Source organism: Saccopteryx leptura, chromosome 1, assembly GCF_036850995.1.
Source record: "Saccopteryx leptura isolate mSacLep1 chromosome 1, mSacLep1_pri_phased_curated, whole genome shotgun sequence".
NCBI lineage: Eukaryota > Metazoa > Chordata > Mammalia > Chiroptera > Emballonuridae > Saccopteryx > Saccopteryx leptura.
The window spans coordinates 3783522-3804030 of NC_089503.1; the positions used below are offsets into that span (position 1 = coordinate 3783522).

Below are 20509 nucleotides of genomic sequence, written 5' to 3' on the forward strand. Positions count from 1 at the left end.
CCCGGCCAGGGCACATAGGAGAAGCGCCCATTTGCTTCTCCACCCCCCCCACCATCTTCCTCTCTGTCTCTCTCTTCCCCTCCCGCAGCCAAGGCTCCATTGGAGCAAAGATGGCCCGGGCGCTGGGGATGGCTCCTTGGCCTCTGCCCCAGGTGCTAGAGTGGCTCTGGTCGTGGCAGAGCAAGGCCCCGGAGGGGCAGAGCATCGCCCCTTGGTGGGCAGAGCGTCGCACCTGGTGGGCATGCGGGGTGGATCCTGGTCGGGCGCATGCGGGAGTCTGTCTGACTGTCTCTCCCCGTTTCCAGCTTCAGAAAAATACAAAAAAAAAAAAAAAAAAAAAGATAAAATGTTAGAAGGGAGAGGGAGTTGGGGCGCTGGATGAAAACAGGTGAACGGATTAAGCAAAAAAAAAAAAATAAAAAAATATATATATATATACATACACACACACACATAATTCATAGACGCAGACCACAGTGTGGTGACAGCCAGAGGGAACCGGGGTGAGAGGAGGTGGAGACAGGCAAAGCGGGCTGGGGGGAAGGAACAGGGACACGAAAAGGGCTTTGCTTTGGGCGGTGGGCGCACAGGGCAGCGCGCCGGTGACGTTTTGCTGCATTGTACACTCGAAACCTGTATGGTTTTGTGAACCGGTCTCACGCCAGTGAATCCAATAAAAAAAAGATAATGCGTCACAAAGGGACTGATGAGGGAGGGCACCCACGGGGAGTCTGACACGGGCACTTTGCCTCTGTGCCGCGAGGGACGCGCTCAGGAGTGAGGACTCCGCGCGCTGGCGGGAGGCTGCCCCTGCGCATGCGCGTGCGCCGAGCCGGGTCCGTGCTCCCGCGGCTGTCTGGGCGTCCAGCTCTGGGTCCCGCGTGGGTTGACGCAGCGGGACCTGTTGGCATGTACCCCCTCCCGTCATTCTAATGGTTTTTTCTAAGTGTCAGTCAAGAGCCAGCTGGGTGTCTGTCTCACCCGAGGACCGTGGATGAACCGACGATGTCAGAGGTGGTGGAATCTGAATACACCGGTGTGACTCATTTTGCTTTGCTGACTGTCCCTTACACGGCGCTCAGACAGCCCGCGGCCACAAGTCCTATTGCGCATCATTTAATGTTTACCATTCTTTCAGCCGTCGGGGTCTGGACGCCCCCTGACACCTGTAAAAGTTTTACCAAAACAACCATTGCTTTTGTGTCTCCAGTTTAAAGGGCCCCAAAGCAGGATCGGGGCCGTAGTTTGCTCCCTGGATGTGTTGCAAATCAAAGCTGCTTTGTCCACCTCCCTCCTGCTTCCGTCCCCGCCGGCCACCTACCCCCAGTGTGGATGGGCATGTGGGACCCCCCCCCCAGCACAACGTTTTGTGACCTTCCACTGATCATGTGAGTTAGCTGACTTCACAGACGTGGTCCGCTGTGGGCCCGCGGGCCTTCGTGTGTTGTAGAGCTACCTGGCCATGGTTACAAGTGAGACGGGCTGAACTGTGTCCCCCAAGTTCTTATGTTGGAGTCCTGACCCCAGTGTACCTCAGTCTGTGGCTGTATTTAGAGGTAGGGTCTTTAAAGAAATAATGTAATATGAGGTCGCTAGGACGGTCCCTCATCCAATAGGACTGGTGTCCTTATAAGAAGAGGTGATCGGGGCACAGACAGGCCCAGAGGGACGCCCCTGAGGGGACGCAGGGAGAGGGTAGTCATCTACACGCCAAGGAGAGAGGTTTCAGGAGGAACCAGCCCGGCCGACACCTGGACCTCGGACCTCCAGCCTTCAGGATGGGGACAACAATGTCTGTTGCTTCAGCTGCCCTGTCTGTGGGGATATCGTCACAACAGCCCCAGAAACCTAATACACCAGCCTGCGCGACAGTCCCAGGATGGACGTCGGCCCCTGCCTGTGTGCAGCGTGTTCTTCCCGTTGTGTCTGGGTACTCTCGGTTTTCAACCTCACATCTGGGCGAACACCTGTCTCTCACGGTGACCAGGTAGCAGATTGGGTTTCTTGTCTCTTTCTCTCTCTTTGTTTTAGAGTTGAGCTTGACCATGCAGGCCTGGTGTTTCGTACAGGTCAGCGACGCAGCTGACCCACCACAGCTGGTTGCTCACAGCCCTCCCCTGTTGCGGGGTCTTTGCTGTGATTAAACAAGGTGGTGTGTTCACAGTGCACTTGGTGCGAAGCAAACCCTGAGGTAGCTTTCACTGTCAGTCGTCATGACCAAGACCAGGGCTCACTTTAGCCTTGGATTGTATCACCCGGGAGTGACCTGGGTGCCCGTGTTGGGGAACCAGAAGCCAATAGGAATTAGCGAGCCGCCTGCGTCCCCACGTGGTCACAGCCCAGAGGGCTCTGTGGTCGTGCTGGCATTTCCAGGTGTCCCTCCCACCCAGCAGAGGGCTGGACGGGCTGTCGCTGGAGGTCAGTGGAGCCGCAGGACCACATGTCACCCTGGGTCTCAGCCTTTGACATCGGAGAGGGACAGAGGGAGCGTTCGGGCAGAAGGGGTCTGGTTTCCCTGGGAGGTGGGCCTCCTGGCCGCCTGCTGAACCAGGTTCATTGTTGAGGGTATCGGATGATCTTACCCAGCGGGGCGGAACCGACCCGAGCTGGGCGGACGCTGGCGGGAAGTGGGTTCCAGGGCCCTCTTGTCGGCCCCACCTCCTCGGTGTCTGAGTGCTTTCACAGGGACAGAGCGAATTCCTGAGCCCTGCTGGGGGCTACGGTCAGGAGAGTGGAACTTTAATCCGAATTAGAAGGCGTGGTTAGCAGCGGGTTGAAGGCGCGGTTAGCAGCGCGTTGGGCTGGAGTTTGTTTTCCCTGGCCTACTGGGGCGCCTCACAGAAGGGACCCCGGGATGTGACCAAGCTGAGTCATGGACAGTTCCTAGCGGCGCTGTGATGTCTGTGGAACGTATTCCTCACCGATTGTTGGTGTCGTAAGAAACTAGCCCCGTGGCAAATGATGTGGTTTTTCCGTGATTGCCTTCCTTTGTGGTTTCATGGATGGAAAAACCACGTGGCACTCAAATACGCTCGAGCCACGGTCCCCCGAGTGTGTTCTCGGACCAGCGGTAAAGGCATCACCTTGAAACTTGTGAGACATGCAGTTTGGGGGGGGTCCCCACCACCCCAGACAGGCTGAGTCAGACAGTCTGCTTCATTAGCAAGCGCCACACGGAGAAAGAGGTGCCCAAGGCAGTAAGCAGGTGGTCACGATGACCAGAGAGTTGAGTCGGTGGCGAGAGTCAAGGCTGCAGCAGACCCCCTGTGTCTCCGCCTCTGCGTTTACGAAACGCCTCCATCCGAGCGACGGGAGGACCTTGCTTTCTATCCCGAAAAGCCGTGGGGTCTGGGGCGGAAACACCTTTGCCATCTGCAGCCAGGCACCCAGGCAGGGGGGCCGCTCGGGAGACATGGGGGGACACGAATCTAATCGGCGTCTCTGTCCTTCCCTCCTTCCCCGCAGAAGTGCATTCGATTTAACCCCGACGCCACGGTGTGGGTGGCCAAGCAGCGGGTCCTGTGTTCGCTGAACCAGAGCCTGAAGGACGTGCTGAACTACGGGCTGTTCCAGCCGGAGAGCAACGGGCGCGACGGCAAGTTCCTGGACGAGGAGCGGCTGCTGCGCGAGTACCCCCAGCCCGTGGGCAAGGGCGTCCCCTCCCTGGAGGTAATGCCGCTCAGAGGTTCCCTCCGCACGAAACCGTCAGCCCGGGGGCTTTGGGTCGGCATCTGGTTCTGCTGCAGATCGCCCCCTGTCCGTGCAGTTTTCGGGCATCTGTTTTCTGACTCTAGATGCGACAAGTTGGTTGGAGAGCCGTTGCGGTGTGTGCACACACCGCGGGTCCCACCCAAGCTCACGCCGCCAGGACCCACGAGTCCTGGGGATGCGGGGTGGGGTTTGCCTCTGCCTCCCCAGTCCGTCTTCCTGCCCTTGGGCATCGGGCGGCCAATGGTGTTCCCATGGTTATTTGGAACCGTTGACTTCCTTTCTGGTCCTTGCCCCCTGGAATGACCATGGTGACGTGTGACAGGCGCACAAGGTGGGCGGCCTCATCCACGTCCTTGTGAAGCGTGACCCCTGTCCCTGCCTTTCTGACCCTGGCGTGCTGTGCCCTGAGGTGACGTGTAACAGTGTTTCCACATGAGGTGGCGTGACTGTCACACCAGGAGCCAGACATGCAGTCATTTCTCCTGCAAAACACGTCGCTGGTATTAGGTGACCACATTCGTCTCGGCCTAAGTGTGGATGGTGGCCGGCATGGGGGCCATCGAAGTGGGTCCCGCCACTTTCTCAGCAATGGGAGGTGACTCTGGGGATGTCACGGGCACAAGTTTGAAGCCGAGGACCCGTGCTTCATCTGCACATTTCTGGGCCTGATGGTAACTTTGCAGCTGAGATTTTCGGGATCCTCACTCAGTGGAACAGGTGTGGGTGGGACCAGGGAGAGGTTTCAGTGGAGGAAAGACAGTTGCCCCTTGGGAGCTGTGTGGTGCAGCTGCTCTGACCTCAGTTTGTTCACCTGTGAAATGGGTATCCATCAGAAAGTCCTTGTTGTAGGACCACCGAGCACCAGACACTTTGAAGGCGTGTCCAGCCTGCATAAGACAGTCTACTCTTCTGGTTGATGGAGGTTACACTCCAATGGGAGAGGGACAGACGGGAAATAATAAATAAATGTTCGTTTCGGGGCTGACAACTTCTGTGACAACAGTAACACAGAGTGAGACCACCAGGAGGGCGGGAACCCACTCTTGCTCGGGAATCTTCCTGCAGCAGAGACGTGGACCTGACCTCAGGGTCCCCTTACTGCCCGCACCCGGGTCCCCGGGCAGCAAACAGGAGGGGGCATGGGAAAGCACGTGGATGTGCGTGGGCGTTAGAGATACCCACACACACGTGTGTGGCCCGTATGTCCTGCCCAGGCATTCACGGGTGCTGAGGCCGAGAGGTGTGCCTGTGAGCGTCCCACCCCGAGTGTCCATCCCCCCTCGTGGGTGCCCGGGCTGCAGTATCGGGCGGATGCGGCTCAGTTCTGGTAGCTGTGCCGCCTTGAGCGTGCCACCCAGCCTCTCTGAGCCTCAGACTCCGCTGTGACACTGGGGGAGCGTTAGTGCCTACCGCCCGTGAGGTCTTCATAGCGCTCGGCGAGGGCTCTGGGCTGGTGTCTCAGCTGCTGCCGCCGGCACAAGCTCTGGTTGCCATGAAGGAGTAGTTCACACTTACATCTAATGTTCATTCGTGCCCTCGGGCCACCGTCCTGCGCACAGCAGAGACAGCCTAGATCAGGGGTCCCCAAACTACGGCCCACGGGCCGCATGCGGCCCTCTGAGGCCATTTATCCGGCCCCTACCACACTTCCGGAAGAGGCACCTCTTTCATTGGTGGTCAGTGAGAGGAGCATAGTCCCCATTGAAATACTGGTCAGTTTGTTGATTTAAATTTACTTGTTCTTTATTTTAAATATTGTATTTGTTCCCGTTTTGTTTTTTTACTTTAAAATAAGATATGTGCAGTGTGCATAGGGATTTGTTCATAGTTTTTTTTTATAGTCCGGCCCTCCAATGGTCTGAGTGACAGTGAACTGGCCCCCTGTGTAAAAAGTTTGGGGACCCCTGGCCTAGATGAACACGGCAGGCGCAGGCCTGGGTCTGACCTCCGTGCCGGGGCTAACCTCAGTGACACAGAGCGGCTACTTAGGAAACGGGGAAAACGGCAAGAAAGGGGTGTGTCTGACCCTGCATCCCGCGGGGCCCCAGCTGGCAACGTCTGGATGGGAAACAGGCCTTCTCTTCCCGGGTCCGTGACCTCCCGGTGAGATGCGCTGGCCCTAGCGGATGCTTTCTGGAAAAACTGGAAAAGGAGCATTAAATTGATTTAATTCCTTTAGACTCTCCAGTTAGGCACAGGGTAGGGACCTCAGTCGCGTCCCCTGACGTCACCCACCGTGACCAGAGGCGTGATGGAGGAAGACAAGCAGGGGGAGAGATTCCTAGCGGCCCCTGGAGCGTGGGGCGCAGGACACCTGTCCCGGTTGAGTCTGGAATGGGAGGACAGGCAGAGAGCCCGGATGTCCAGGCCTGGATGACCTCCTGTCACCATCAGGTCAGGGAGCCGCTGCTGCTTCCAGGAAGGGCGTGCGGCCCGCCTCTCACGGAACTTCCCGTTTCACCATGGGTTTGCTTTGGCAGGTGACAAGTTTCGGTCTGGGTGACCAAGGAATTTTTTATCTGTTGCCGGGCGCTATGCTATTTCGGTTGGAGTAGAGGAGAAGGAGATTGTCCCTTCGGAAACTTTAGACGGGATTAGACTTCTGTTTTCAGGAGGAGCTCACGGGCGGCGGGAACCACGGCTTTCTACGGGGGTGGGGGGTGTCACCACGCTGTGTTGTTTAAGCTCCGGGCTGTGGCGAGGTCCAGGCACGTGGGGGAGGGGAGCTGAAGCAGCACGGGTCTGGTGCCGGTTCTGGAAGCTCACGTGCGGTCCTCGGGCCACCCCCGGGAGTTCTGTGTCACTCTCCCCATGTGACAGATGTCTGGGGCGGGGTGGGAAGGAAGAGTCCTTCCAAAGGCTCTCTGCGGATAGCACGGACGCTGGTGGGGCGGGAATCAGAACAGAGAGGTCGCAACTCAGAATCTTAGTGGCTCCCCAAATGTCAGCGTCCTTCCGGAACCTTCCGGAGTGTCCCCAGCACACTTTACTAGAGAAGGGGTCGGAGCACCTGGCAGAGGCGTGCGGCACCGGATGTGACAGCAGCAGGCAGGCCGCCCTTGATTGAGGACCCCTGGTCTCTAAGGACGATACTGAGGTCGGCCCTGCCCCTCCGCAAAGGTCTCCCTCGATTGAGGACCCTGGTCTCTAAGGACGATACTGAGGTCGGCCCTGCCCCTCCGCAAAGGTCTCCCTCGATTGAGGACCCTGGTCTCTAAGGACGATACTGAGGTCGGCCCTGCCCCTCCGCGGAGGGTCTCCATGCACTCGTCCTTGGGGTTGCTTTTTGTTTCTTTTCTTTTTTCCTCAAAATTAAAAAAAAACAACAACAAAACACAACACATTTATTGATTGATTTTAGTGAGGGAGGAAAAGGGAGAGAGAGAGGAACATAGCTCTGCTCCTGTATGTGCTCTGACCGGGACGATGTTCTAACCAGCTGAGCTGTCCGGCCAGAGCGCTTACGTTCGGCCCAGCGGCTGCAGAGTGTCGGCGGGAGTGATTCTCCGCCGGTCCTGGGCCCTGCGGTGCGGATACTCTGGCAAGGTCTGGAACTCTGGCAAGGTCTGCGGTGCAGCCCCCTGCCTGCCCCTGCCTCGGCGAACCAGCCAGTCGAGGGGAAGGTTGATTTTCCTCGAGGAGCCGTGTGAAATACTCACTCGTTCTTTTCTTTCCCCCTGTTTCTGTGCCAGTTCCGATACAAGAAGCGGGTGTATAAACAGCCCAATCTGGACGAGAAGCAGCTGGCCAAGCTCCACACCAAGGTACGCGGGCGGGCTGGTTGTCACCACGCTCTCCCTCTGTCCGGTGACGTCACCTCCTGAGTTCAGGGCAACTCCTCGGGCACAGGGTTCTTCTCCCCGCCCGATGGACCCACACAAATGGTGCCCCAAGGGGCGCCGGGCAGAGCCCCGCCCTGAAACACCCCCGTTGTCTGCTCCTGCGTAATAACAGTCTGTTAGGTGACAGCGGGCAGGTGGAATCATGTCCCTGAGTAGAATGGGAATCCTGCTTCAAGCTCGTCTTCCCCTGGGTGTTTCTGGGGGGAGGGGTGGCCATTCCGTCTCAGCCACCGCTGCCGAGAGAGGCGGCGAACCCAGTGACGTGGGTCTCGGCTGCGGTCACTCGAGTGATCCTGGCACCGGTCGCGTCCACTGTGGAGGTGAGACGTGCGTGTGGACAGAGGGCGAGGGAAGGACAGAGCGACGGGGGGAGAGCCGTGGGCTGGTTCCGTGGGGCGCTCTCAGCTCCTGAACGGGCGTACTGTGCACGCCTGCCCCCTGGGTGACCGTGCCACTGGGCCAGGATGCTGTGGGTGCCACCTGCTCTTCATCAGGGATGCCGTGAGTGGGCAGCGGGTGCTGCAGCTGCAGCTGGAGCGTGGGGTGGGCACCTCACTTCAGGCCAACGTGGGATACTGAGGATGCTCTCGGATGTCCTTCTCCCGGCCCCGCCCCCCAGAGAGGCTGTGGCACTCCCTGCAGCGGACACGGGAAGCCCGAGTCAGGGGGCGGCCTGGACAGCTTCTCTCAGCACCCCTCCTCCCCCGTCCCGAGTCAGGGAGTCAGGGGGCAGCCTGGACGGCTTCTCTCAGCACCCCTCCTCCCCCGTCCCGAGTCAGGGGGTCAGGGGGCAGCCTGGACAGCTTCTCTCAGCACCCCTCCTCCTCCGTCCCGAGTCAGGGGGTCAGGGGGCAGCCTGGACGGCTTCTCTCAGCACTCCTCCTCCTCCGTCCCGAGTCAGGGGGTCAGGGGGCAGCCTGGACGGCTTCTCTCAGCACCCCTCCTCCTCTGTCCCGAGTCAGGGGGTCAGGGGGCAGCCTGGACGGCTTCTCTCAGCACCCCTCCTCCTCCATCCTGAGTCAGGGGGTCAGGGACCTGCCTGGACGGCTTCTCTCAGCACCCCTCCTCCTCCGTCCCGAGTCAGGGGGTCAGGGGGCGGCCTGGACGGCTTCTCTCAGCACCCCTCCTCCTCCGTCCCGAGTCAGGGGGTCAGGGGGCAGCCTGGACGGCTTCTCTCAGCACCCCTCCTCCTCCGTCCCGAGTCAGGGGGTCAGGGGGCGGCCTGGACGGCTTCTCTCAGCACCCCTCCTCCTCCGTCCCGAGTCAGGGGGTCAGGGGGCAGCCTGGACGGCTTCTCTCAGCACCCCTCCTCCTCTGTCCCGAGTCAGGGGGTCAGGGGGCGGCCTGGACGGCTTCTCTCAGCACCCCTCCTCCTCCATCCTGAGTCAGGGGGTCAGGGGGCAGCCTGGACGGCTTCTCTCAGCACCCCTCCTCCTCCGTCCCGAGTCAGGGGGTCAGGGGGCAGCCTGGACGGCTTCTCTCAGCACCCCTCCTCCTCCGTCCCGAGTCAGGGGGTCAGGGGGCGGCCTGGACAGCTTCTCTCAGCACCCCTCCTCCTCCGTCCTGAGTCAGGGGGTCAGGGGGCGGCCTGGACGGCTTCTCTCAGCACCCCTCCTCCTCCATCCCGAGTCAGGGGGTCAGGGGGCAGCCTGGACGGCTTCTCTCAGCACCCCTCCCCCTCCGTCCCGAGTCAGGGGGCAGCCTGGATGGCTTCTCTCAGCACCCCTCCTCCTCCGTCCCGAGTCAGGGGGTCAGGGGGCAGCCTGGACGGCTTCTCTCAGCACCCCTCCTCCTCCGTCCCGAGTCAGGGGGTCAGGGGGCGGCCTGGACGGCTTCTCTCAGCACCCCTCCTCCCCCGTCCCGAGTCAGGGGGTCAGGGGGCGGCCTGGACGGCTTCTCTCAGCACCCCTCCTCCCCCGTCCCGAGTCAGGGGGTCAGGGGGCGGCCTGGACGGCTTCTCTCAGCACCCCTCCTCCTCCGTCCCGAGTCAGGGGGTCAGGGACCTGCCTGGACGGCTTCTCTCAGCACCCCTCCTCCTCCGTCCCGAGTCAGGGGGTCAGGGACCTGCCTGGACGGCTTCTCTCAGCACCCCTCCTCCGTCCTGAGTCAGGGAGCCGCCTGGACGGCTTCTCTGAGCACCCCCTCGCCCCCCGCTGTCCAGGCGAGCTCACCTGTGCTGTGGGCGCACGGGAGATGTTCTCAACCATCAGGGTCCCCGTGCCTCTTCATCCCCCCGTTTGTTTGTGTGAGGGTGGACACGTGGATTTTTACTGTGTTCAGTGAATTGTGATGCGCCACGATCATGATTTATTCCTGTGCTCAGAGTTGTCCTGATGTGCCCGCGGCGGCCCTGGCCCTTCCGCTGGGCTCTCTGCCCCCTGGCACGGCCCCCGCCCCGCCCCCGTGCTGTCAGCGCTGACGGCTTTCCGGCAGAACAGGACACGGGTTTCCTCCTCACGCGTTTCCTGCCCAGCCCCGAATCCCCTGCACAGTGGCGTTCAGACCCCAAAGTCTGGGGCCTTCTGGGGTTTTTGTTTTTGATAACCCTCTGATGTGTCGATAAAAATGTGTTTGTGAAATGTAAAACTGCTGGTTAGTGAACAGCAATGAATGTGTTCGGTAAAACCAAGTGTATCTTGTGCCTTTGGGCACCTGTCAGTTCTGAGTCCCCGTGGGCACCTTGGGGTGGAGATCCCACCTGTGTCAGAGGGTGGAAGGGTCCGGAGGCCCCAGGGGTTGGGAGCCACTGTCCTCCCCTCGGGGTGCGGGGTGGGGATGGAGGCTCATCCGCATATTTTGTGGTTATGATCAAATAGCCTGGCTGTTAGCTTGATGGCAGGAAATCATTACTCTTCCTACAGATGAGGCTAGACAAAGCTGGGGACGTGTATGTCCCTGCCTGTCAGCGACCCACCCACGGATCTCCTTGATCTCACGAGACGTGAAGGTCTCCCTTCACCTTGAATCGCTTGGCGGTTCCCTGTTCCTGCCCGTGTGCCTGTGCGTGGTCACGGGCTTCACCCAGAGCTGGCTTAGCCCGAGTGAGCGGCTGTCCTGTTCCCTTTCTGTGGAGGCCGCTGGCTTAGAGATCAGAAACTCCAAGTTCAGGTCCACGGGCCTCCTTCGTCAGAGGCGGACTCAGAGGTCTGGGCGGGCCCTGGACACTGGAGCTTCTCACGGTGGTCCAGGGGGCTCGTCCTCTCGAAAGCAAAGGGATGAATGTCCCCTGGTTCTCGGCAACGGTGAGGTTCCACCCAGGACAGGCTGACGGCATTTGCCCCGTGCTGGGCGCCGGGCTTCGTTCACCTGGGGATCCCCGGGCAGAAAGCCGCCGCTTGGCCAACCCGGGTTCAGGGGCGGCTCCCCTTCCGTGGGGGAAGGCAGAGTGCACCCCGTAAGTAACCTTCAAGGGGCCTCTGAAGACGTCTCTTGTAGAGACATGCCTGTTTTTTGTTTTTTGTTTTCCTCTCTAGAACAACCTGAAAAAGTTCATGGATTACCTTCAGCACCGCTCAGTGGAGAAGGTCGTGAAGATGCTAGAGCGAGGCCTGGACCCGAACTTCCACGACCCGGACACTGGAGGTGAGCGTGGCCGGCGGACAGGACCGCGGGGAGCGTCCCTCTGTGCAGGCGCAGTGAGGACAGGCGGGGCTGTGTGCCCACTGCGCATGCGTGCCTGGGATCCCGCACGGCTCCGAGGGTCCCGCCGGAGCCTGAGTTCGCCCCCACGGGGTGTCCCGCCGCCCGCACGCGCCCGGCCACGCTCTGTTCACAGCTGTCAACTACTAGGTGAATGAATGACGACACGCGTGGGGCTGTTGCGTGCCGGCCTTGGAGACACGCCTGCACACGCAGGGAGGTCTTGCTTTTCCTTACTGGAACCAAATCTTTCCCGGCACGTGGGACGCCCTGGCCAGGGGTTCTCAGTGTCCCCACGGTTCCCGTTTGAGGCTGGATGTTTCTTTCTTTTCTCTTTTCTTTCCTTTGTTTCTTCTTCTTTAATTTTCTTATTTTTAACGATTCCCAACTGAGCACTCCCTTTTATTTCATCCGACCTTTTCTCACGTCTATGGAGATCACGTTGACTTCTCACCCCTGCGTGGGTGAGAAGTGTTGTCACACGATGGTGACTTGCCGTTTGGGGATGTTGTGACACGCCCACCACCACCCGTCTTCTTTTCTTGTGACGAGAACCTGGAAGGGCCGCCCTCTTAGCAACTTGAACGCACACAGTTTTGTATGAACTCAAGTCGCCAGGCTAAACGTCACAGCCTGGGGACGTGCTCTTCTTACAACTGGAGGTGTGTCCCTTTCGCCGGCTTCCCCTGCCCCTCCCCCACCCCGCCTCTGGCAACCACCTGTCTATCCTGGTGCCCCTGAGTTCTGTATTCTGCGAGTGCACATGTCCGTGAGGTCCTGCCGTGTTCGTCTTTCTCCGTCTGACCGATCTCACTGAGCACAGTGCAGTCAGGGTCCATCCGTGTTGTCACAGGAGGCAGGATTTCCTTTTTCATGTCTGACTGATTAATATTCCATGGTGGGGCCGGGCAGTTCTCTATGACGAGGCTGTCCTCTGCGTTGTAGACCGTTCGAGTGCCTGGCCCTCACCCACAGGTGCTGTAGCACCCCCCACAGGCCAGCCTCTGGCTGGGCTTCCCCCGGCCTGCCTTTGTCCCTGGCTGTTTCCGGATGATTCCTGGGGCTATGTCCCAGACCTCTTGTGCTTCCTTCAGCAGCAGAGCTGGTGTCTTCCCGATTCCAGGGGGGTTGACCTGACTGGGCATCCGAGCAGACCCTAACTTAGCTTCTGAAAGCACACAGCACGGACCCTGAGTTTTTTCAACACGAAGGCCTGTGGCCGTTTCTCTGGGCCCCGCCCGGAGGTCCGCCCTGAGGTTGCCACGGTTGTGGACCGCTCAGTGTGAGAACAGGTGCTGTCAAGCACGGTGACGGAAGTGAGGGACACAAGTGTGGGGCCTGAACCCCTCTCCCAGGATGACTCTAAATGACTCGGGGGGGGGGGTGTGTCCTGGGAGTGAGGACTGCATTTTCTGAAACATGCCGCTGACGACAGCCTCTGGGCTGACTACCGGTCAGCAGGAGCAAACGCTGGGGAGAAACAGACACTTGTCCCCGCATGTCCATGTCCAGTGGCTCCCGACGGAGTGCCGAACGAGAGGCCGTGTGTCCGCGTGACAGCCAGGGCTGAGGCAGGCCCGGGCCTCATGGGACCGCGCGAGAGCCCAGAGCAGAGGGCTCCTCCCTTCTCACGTTTCCCCCCATCCCACCCACCCGTTCACAGGCCGTTCAGGTCAGTGCTTTTCCTCGTTAGGTCCGGACAGCTGAGTGAGACCTTGTCACTCAGTTTCAAATTTAACGTTTGGAACAGAATTATCGACCTGTGTTTCCATGGCGGTCACTGCGTGGTGCTTTCCCAGGGGGGCTCTCTTGTCGTAGTTGATACTCCTGTAAAGCTGAACCTCCCCTCTCTCCCCCCATTTCATTATCAGTTTTAGGTTTATAGAAAATGGAAGGCCCTGGCCGGTTGGCTCAGTGGTAGAGCATCAGGCTGGCATGTGGATTTGCTGGGTTCAGTTCCTGGTCAGAGCACACAAGAGGAGCAACCATCTGCTTTTTTCCCCACCTCCCCCTTCTCTCTCTCTTTCTCCCTCTCTCTCTTCCCCTCCCCAGCCATGGCTTGATTGGTTCGAATGAGTTGGCCTTGGGCACTGAGGATGGTTCCATGAAGCCTCCAGGCTCAGGCACTAAAAATAGCTTGGTTGCCGAGCAATAGCCCAAGATGGGCAAAGCATCACTTTGTAGGGGACCTGCCAGGTGGATCCTGGTGGGGGTGCAGGTGGGAGTCTGTCTCTCTGTCTCCCCTTCTCTCACTTTAAAAAAAAAAGGAAGATTGTGTAGAAAAAGCAGGGAATTCCCAATAACCCCCCAGCCCTACCAGGTCCCCAGTTGTTGGCATCTTGTACTAGTGTGGCATGTGTGTTACAATTGAGCCAATTTCTAGTCACTAAAGCCCACCGTTAACCATCAGATTCACTCTCAGTGTTGTACACAGTTCCTGGGTTTTGATGAATGCATCACATCACATTCCCACCGCTACAGTGGGGGATGGAAATACGTCCCCGCCCCAGGAGTGCCCCGGGCTCTACCCGCCCGCTCCTTCCCAGGACCTGTGGCGACCCCCTGCTCTGGTCACCATCTCCGTCTCTGTCCCCGTCGTGTGTGCCTCTTCCGGAGCACCACGGAGCTGGGAGCACACAGCCCGTGTCCGTCTCTGTCCCCGTCGTGTGTGCCTCTTCCGGAGCACCACGGAGCTGGGAGCACACAGCCCGTGTCCTTCTCTGTCTCCGTCGTGTGTGCCTCTTCCGGAGCACCACGGAGCTGGGAGCACACAGCCCGTGTCCTTCTCTGTCCCTGTCGTGTGTGCCTCTTCCGGAGCATCACGGAGCTGGGAGCACACAGCCCGTGTCCATCTCTGTCTCCGTCGTGTGTGCCTCTTCCGGAGCACCACGGAGCTGGGAGCACACAGCCCGTGTCCTTCTCTGTCCCCGTCGTGTGTGCCTCTTCCGGAGCATCACGGAGCTGGGAGCACACAGCCCGTGTCCTTCTCTGTCCCCGTCGTGTGTGCCTCTTCCGGAGCACCACGGAGCTGGGAGCACACAGCCCGTGTCCTTCTCTGTCCCTGTCGTGTGTGCCTCTTCCGGAGCATCACGGAGCTGGGAGCACACAGCCCGTGTCCTTCTCTGTCCCCGTCGTGTGTGCCTCTTCCGGAGCACCACGGAGCTGGGAGCACACAGCCCGTGTCCTTCTCTGTCCCCGTCGTGTGTGCCCCTTCCGGAGCATCACGGAGCTGGGAGCACACAGCCCGTGTCCTTCTCTGTCCCCGTCGTGTGTGCCTCTTCCGGAGCACCACGGAGCTGGGAGCACACAGCCCGTGTCCTTCTCTGTCCCCGTCGTGTGTGCCTCTTCCGGAGCACCACGGAGCTGGGAGCACACAGCCCGTGTCCTTCCTTCTCTGTCCCTGTCGTGTGTGCCTCTTCCGGAGCATCACGGAGCTGGGAGCACACAGCCCGTGTCCTTCTCTGTCCCTGTCGTGTGTGCCTCTTCCGGAGCATCACGGAGCTGGGAGCACACAGCCCGTGTCCTTCTCTGTCCCCGTCGTGTGTGCCTCTTCCGGAGCATCACGGAGCTGGGAGCACACAGCCCGTGTCCTTCTCTGTCCCCGTCGTGTGTGCCTCTTCCGGAGCACCACGGAGCTGGGAGCACACAGCCCGTGTCCTTCTCTGTCCCCGTCGTGTGTGCCTCTTCCGGAGCACCACGGAGCTGGGAGCACACAGCCCGTGTCCTTCTCTGTCCCCGTCGTGTGTGCCTCTTCCGGAGCACCACGGAGCTGGGAGCACACAGCCCGTGTCCTTCCTTCTCTGTCCCTGTCGTGTGTGCCTCTTCCGGAGCATCACGGAGCTGGGAGCACACAGCCCGTGTCCTTCTCTGTCCCCGTCGTGTGTGCCTCTTCCGGAGCACCACGGAGCTGGGAGCACACAGCCCGTGTCCTTCTCTGTCCCCGTCGTGTGTGCCTCTTCCGGAGCATCACGGAGCTGGGAGCACACAGCCCGTGTCCGTCTCTGTCCCCGTCGTGTGTGCCTCTTCCGGAGCACCACGGAGCTGGGAGCACACAGCCCGTGTCCGTCTCTGTCCCCGTCGTGTGTGCCTCTTCCGGAGCATCACGGAGCTGGGAGCACACAGCCCGTGTCCTTCTCTGTCCCTGTCGTGTGTGCCTCTTCCGGAGCACCACGGAGCTGGGAGCACACAGCCCGTGTCCTTCTCTGTCCCCGTCGTGTGTGCCTCTTCCGGAGCACCACGGAGCTGGGAGCACACAGCCCGTGTCCGTCTCTGTCTCCGTCGTGTGTGCCTCTTCCGGAGCATCACGGAGCTGGGAGCACACAGCCCGTGTCCGTCTCTGTCCCCGTCGTGTGTGCCTCTTCCGGAGCACCACGGAGCTGGGAGCACACAGCCCGTGTCCTTCTCTGTCCCTGTCGTGTGTGCCTCTTCCGGAGCACCACGGAGCTGGGAGCACACAGCCCGTGTCCTTCTCTGTCCCTGTCGTGTGTGCCTCTTCCGGAGCACCACGGAGCTGGGAGCACACAGCCCGTGTCCTTCTCTGTCTCCGTCGTGTGTGCCTCTTCCGGAGCACCACGGAGCTGGGAGCACACAGCCCGTGTCCGTCTCTGTCTCCGTCGTGTGTGCCTCTTCCGGAGCATCACGGAGCTGGGAGCACACAGCCCGTGTCCTTCTCTGTCCCTGTCGTGTGTGCCTCTTCCGGAGCATCACGGAGCTGGGAGCACACAGCCCGTGTCCTTCTCTGTCCCCGTCGTGTGTGCCTCTTCCGGAGCACCACGGAGCTGGGAGCACACAGCCCGTGTCCTTCTCGGCGGGCCTCCCTCGCTCAATCATGTGCGTCTGCGTTTCGTCCACCTCTGTGTCCTTCGAGCGCTGAATAATCCCGTTGTCTAGGTGGACCAGGGTTATTTATCTGCCACCTGCTGAAGGACATGTCGGTTGCTTCCAGGTCTTTGCGATTATGAAAAAGCTGTTAGGAACATCCACGTGCAGGTTCTGTGTGGACCCACAACTAACCAACTAACAGTGCTCAAACTTAGTGAGGTGTTGTTTTTTTGTTTTGTTTTGTTTTTATTTTTCTGAAGCTGGAAACAGAGAGAGACAGTCAGACAGACTCCCGCATGCGCCCGACCGGGATCCACCCAGCACACCCACCAGGGGCGACGCTCTGCCCACCAGGGGGCGATGCTCTGCCCATCCTGGGCGTCGCCATGTTGCGACCAGAGCCACTCTAGCGCCTGGGGCAGAGGCCACAGAGCCATCCCCAGCGCCCGGGCCATCTTTGCTCCAATGGAGCCTCGGCTGCGGGAGGGGAAGAGAGAGACAGAGAGGAAGGTGGGGGTGAGGGTGGAGAAGCAAATGGGCACTTCTCCTATGTGCCCTGGCCGGGAATCGAACCCAGGTCCCCTGCTCGCCAGGCCGACGCTCTACCACTGAGCCAACCGGCCAGGGCCAGTGAGGTGTTTTTTTAAAAAATATTTTTAAGGCAAAGAAAATCATTTATAGCGAGGGAAGGGGAAGGGGTGGCGTCAGGACAGCCAGCTCTGGAGAAGGGGCCCATGCTACTTCCCTCATCAAAGCTTGTGTGGCAGGCGGTCCTGGGACAGTCCCAGCCTTGGCTCCGTCCTCACTGTCTTCAGAGTTTTCACTCTTATCCTCAGACCAGGAGCCCGGGCTGGGGGAGGGCCGGGGCAGGGGAGGCTGTGGTCCCTGAACAAATCCAGCTCACGGCCCTGGAACAGAGTCACTGCCGGGCAGTGCGGGGGGCTGGGGGGGGGGGAGCTGTTCCTGCCCCTTTATTCCGGACGCTGCCCTGCCCACCCCCATGGCTCTCATGACCCAGCATGATGTTGAGGGTTCAGTGGCTCCACGCCGAGTTTGAAAGCGGCTCCCTTCCTGAGAGCAGGGAATGCAGCAGCGTGCTCAGACCCGGCAATGCGGTGGGCAATGCGGTGGATGCGTCTCATTCTACAGTTTGTCCTGAGACCCTCCCCACCCAGGCTCTGAAATGGGTTTTTAAAATTCATTTTTAAAAGTTTGCATACAGCCCTAGCTGGTTGGCTCACTGGCAGAGCATCAGCCCGGCGTGTGGATGTCCTGGGTTCTATTCCTGGTCAGATCAGGACGCACAGAGAAGTGCCCATTTGCTTCTCCACCCCTCCTCCCCTCCCCCACCTCCCCTTCCTGCAGCCGTGGCTCAATTGGAGTGAGTTGGCCTCGGGCACTGAGGATGGCTTCATGGCCTCCACTTCAGGCGCTAAGAAGAGCTCGGTTGCTGAGCAATGGAGCAACGCCCCAGATGGGCAGAGCACCGCCCCCTAGTGGGCTTGCCGAGTAGATCCGGTTGGGGCACATGAGGGAGTCTGTCTCTCTGCCTCCCTTTCTCTCACTGAATTAAAAAAGAAGGAAAAGAGGAAAGAAGTTTGCGCACCTTGAACTTCAAACACTTTGTTGCTGTGACGCGTGGTTCTGACAGGTGTTTGCTGCTTGTCCTCGCCATTCAAGGGCCGTACAAAACACTTTCTCCACTTTAAAAAGCCCCTTGAGCTTTTCATCTTTTAAGCCTTCCCCAGAGCCCCTGCCACCCCCATCTGTTCTCCGTCTCCGTCCTCTGCCTTTTCCAGAGGGTCCAATTGTGGGGAGCTTTTTGAGGCTGGCCTCGCGCTCAGCGCCACGCCTTTGAGCTGTAGCCACGCCTCCCCGTGACTCGGTGGTGCTTTCCTTCGTGTCGGGGAACCGTAGCCCCCGATGTGGGTGTCCCCGTCCCGCGTGTCCCCCCACACCTCTGGAAAGGCACACCCAGCGCTAGGTTAACGACAGAGCTGCCACAGACACTCGTGTGTGGGTTGTGGTGGGCACGTGATGTTTCCACGTTGGCTGGGTGACTTCCGGGGAGCGCCGTCCTGGGATCAGACGGGGAAACATGTTTAGTTTTGAGAGAAGCTGCCGGAGGTGCATCCCAGAGTGGCTGCACCCTCTGCACCCCCACAGCCGCGAGGGGGACGGGGCCCCCGCGGCTCCACTCCAGGTCCTGGCGTGATAAAGCGTGTGTCATGGGGTCTCACTGTGGCTCTGAGGCTTGGAAGTTCTGCTGGCCTGAAATGTCCTATAGTTCCCCGTTTGCCTGCTTCAAACCCCACTAGTACAGGCGTGTGCGAGTGCGCGTGCGTGTGTGTTAGTGTGCGCACGTGTGTGTTACTGCCCAAGGCTTCAGTTGTGCGAATCGGGCCGCAGGCTGCTTCTCGGAGGCTGCCCTGTTGGTTCTGCTGCTGCCCAGACAAAGGCGCATAACCTGTCACCGAGCCTTCACCCCTACTGGCTTGACAATGGGGCCCCATAGCCCCTTCCCCTCAGGGTCCTGGTCAGCCCTCGGGACACCCGTCTTGGGAACAAGAACCGTCCCCATTTACATGGTTTGACCTCAGAGAAATTCCTGCGTGTCCGCTGCCTTCAGAGGCCCCTCCCTGTGCGTGGCCTGGAACCCTAGGGCCTGGATGGGTGGCTCCACCGGGTGCCGCTGGAAGTTCTGCCCGTGTGGTTCCCGTGAGGTCGGATCAGAGAGCTCTTCCTCAGACCAGCCCGGCCGCCTCTTGGCCCCTGATTTCCGTCTGGACTACGAGGCCCCAGATCCTCCCCCTGAAATCTCTTCCCCTGGCTCCATCTGTCACTGAAGTCTCCCTGAGCACACAGATGGGCGCCCGTTTCTTCCTGTCCGTTTCTGCTCCCGTCTGTTTTGCCAGAGTCCCTTTGAAAGACCGACGGCCTCCTGTCCGGCCCACGTGGTCGCAGAAGCAGGTCGGGGAGGCCGTGAGCATGGTGGTGATCTTGGTTCCACTTAAGGCAGGTTGTGGGACTCTGAAGGGTGGCCCCGGGTGGGACGCAGTTGGCAGAGTGCCGAGAGGTGGTGACAGGTGGGAACCCGCCATCGCCCTCCGCACGCAGTCAGGGGGAGGCCCCGGGGTGGTTTGGACACGTCTTGTTCTCGCCTGGGAACTCCGCACTGTCGAGGGCCGGGGCAGACAGATGCGGCCGGTCACATTCTCTTCCATGGTCGGATGTGGGAGTTAATCAGGAACTCCAGCGGAAGGGCGGCTTGTGTGAACGCACGGAAAGGTCCGTGATTTCCCATGATTCACTTGGAAGGAAAAATTTAGCCCTCAGAGATTGAGTGCCCACTAACATAGAGACACTTTAGTACCCAAGTAGGAGGTGTCTGTCCTGAGCCGTGGCCCCGCCCACAGCCACCGGCCCCGCCCCTTGTGCTCTGCAGCCCCTGGGCGGGCGGAGTGCTGCCTGGCTGAGTTAGCCTCAGGTTCCCACGGTCCCAGGGCCGTAGAGATGCTCCGGTCAGCAGATGTGGCAGGTGGGGCAGTGGTGGTGGTTGTGGACACGTGGCAGGCAGTGGTCTCCACTCGTTCTCCTCTCCCCGGGATGCCAGGGGTCTCTCTGAGTTTGCGTCTCTGTGCACGCCTGTTTCCACGTCTGGACATACATAAGCGCCCACCGCGTCCCAGGCCAGCAGCGGTTCCCAGATCCCCTGACTGTGGCAGCCATCCTTGCCTAGTCCGTGTTTTTTTTTTTTTTTTTTTAACAGAGGCAGAGATAGACAGGGACAGACAGACAGGAATGGAGAGAGATAAGAAGCATCAGTCATCAGTTTCTCGTTGTGCGTTGTGACTTCTTAGTTGTTCATTGATTGCTTTTTCACATGTGCCCTGACCGCGGGCCTTCAGCAGACCGAGTAACCCCCTGCTGGAGCCAGCGACCTTGGGTCTAAGCTGGTGAGCTCTTTGCTCAAGCCAGATGAACCCATGCTCAAGCTGGCGACCTCGGGGTCTCGAACCTGGGTCCTTCCGCATCCCAGTCCGACGCTCCATCCACTGCGCCACCACCTGGTCAGGCTAGTCCGTGTTTTCTGTGCAGGAAACGCCCCCACCATCCCCACAGTCCCTTCCTTGTCTCAAAGAATGCCATTTTGGGGGGATTTTTTTCTCTAAAATTCCTGTACAAGATGGCCCCTCCTGTAGCTATATGATGGCCCCTCCTGTAGCTATATGACGGGCAGGCATCCAGCAGCGTTCCTGAGCATTGTTTGGAACTGGGGACACGGAACCAGTACGGGTCCCGTCGGAGACGGCGCATACACCGCGTGTCCTGCACGAGTGTGCGCTGTGTCTCTATATGGCCCCTGGTTACTAGGAGCGGGTGAAGTCCCCGCTCCTCACCGTGAAAAATCAAGGTGCAGAGTGGTTTCTCTGGCCGATTTAAAAAGTATGCAGGATGATGCCCACTTATAAGGGGTAAATAAATGTAGGAATGAA

General features: G+C 59.8%; 1 protein-coding gene across 1 annotated transcript in view; it reads left to right on the top strand.

Annotated features, from left to right (window-relative positions):
- Positions 1 to 20509, top strand: part of SHANK2 (SH3 and multiple ankyrin repeat domains 2) — a 428650-nt gene that overhangs the window by 56345 nt on the left and 351796 nt on the right. The window contains exons 4-6 of the mRNA XM_066359996.1: positions 3466 to 3669; positions 7404 to 7475; positions 11027 to 11135. Of these exons, the coding sequence (XP_066216093.1) occupies positions 3466 to 3669; positions 7404 to 7475; positions 11027 to 11135 (385 nt within the window). The remainder of the gene's footprint in view (positions 1 to 3465; positions 3670 to 7403; positions 7476 to 11026; positions 11136 to 20509) is intronic.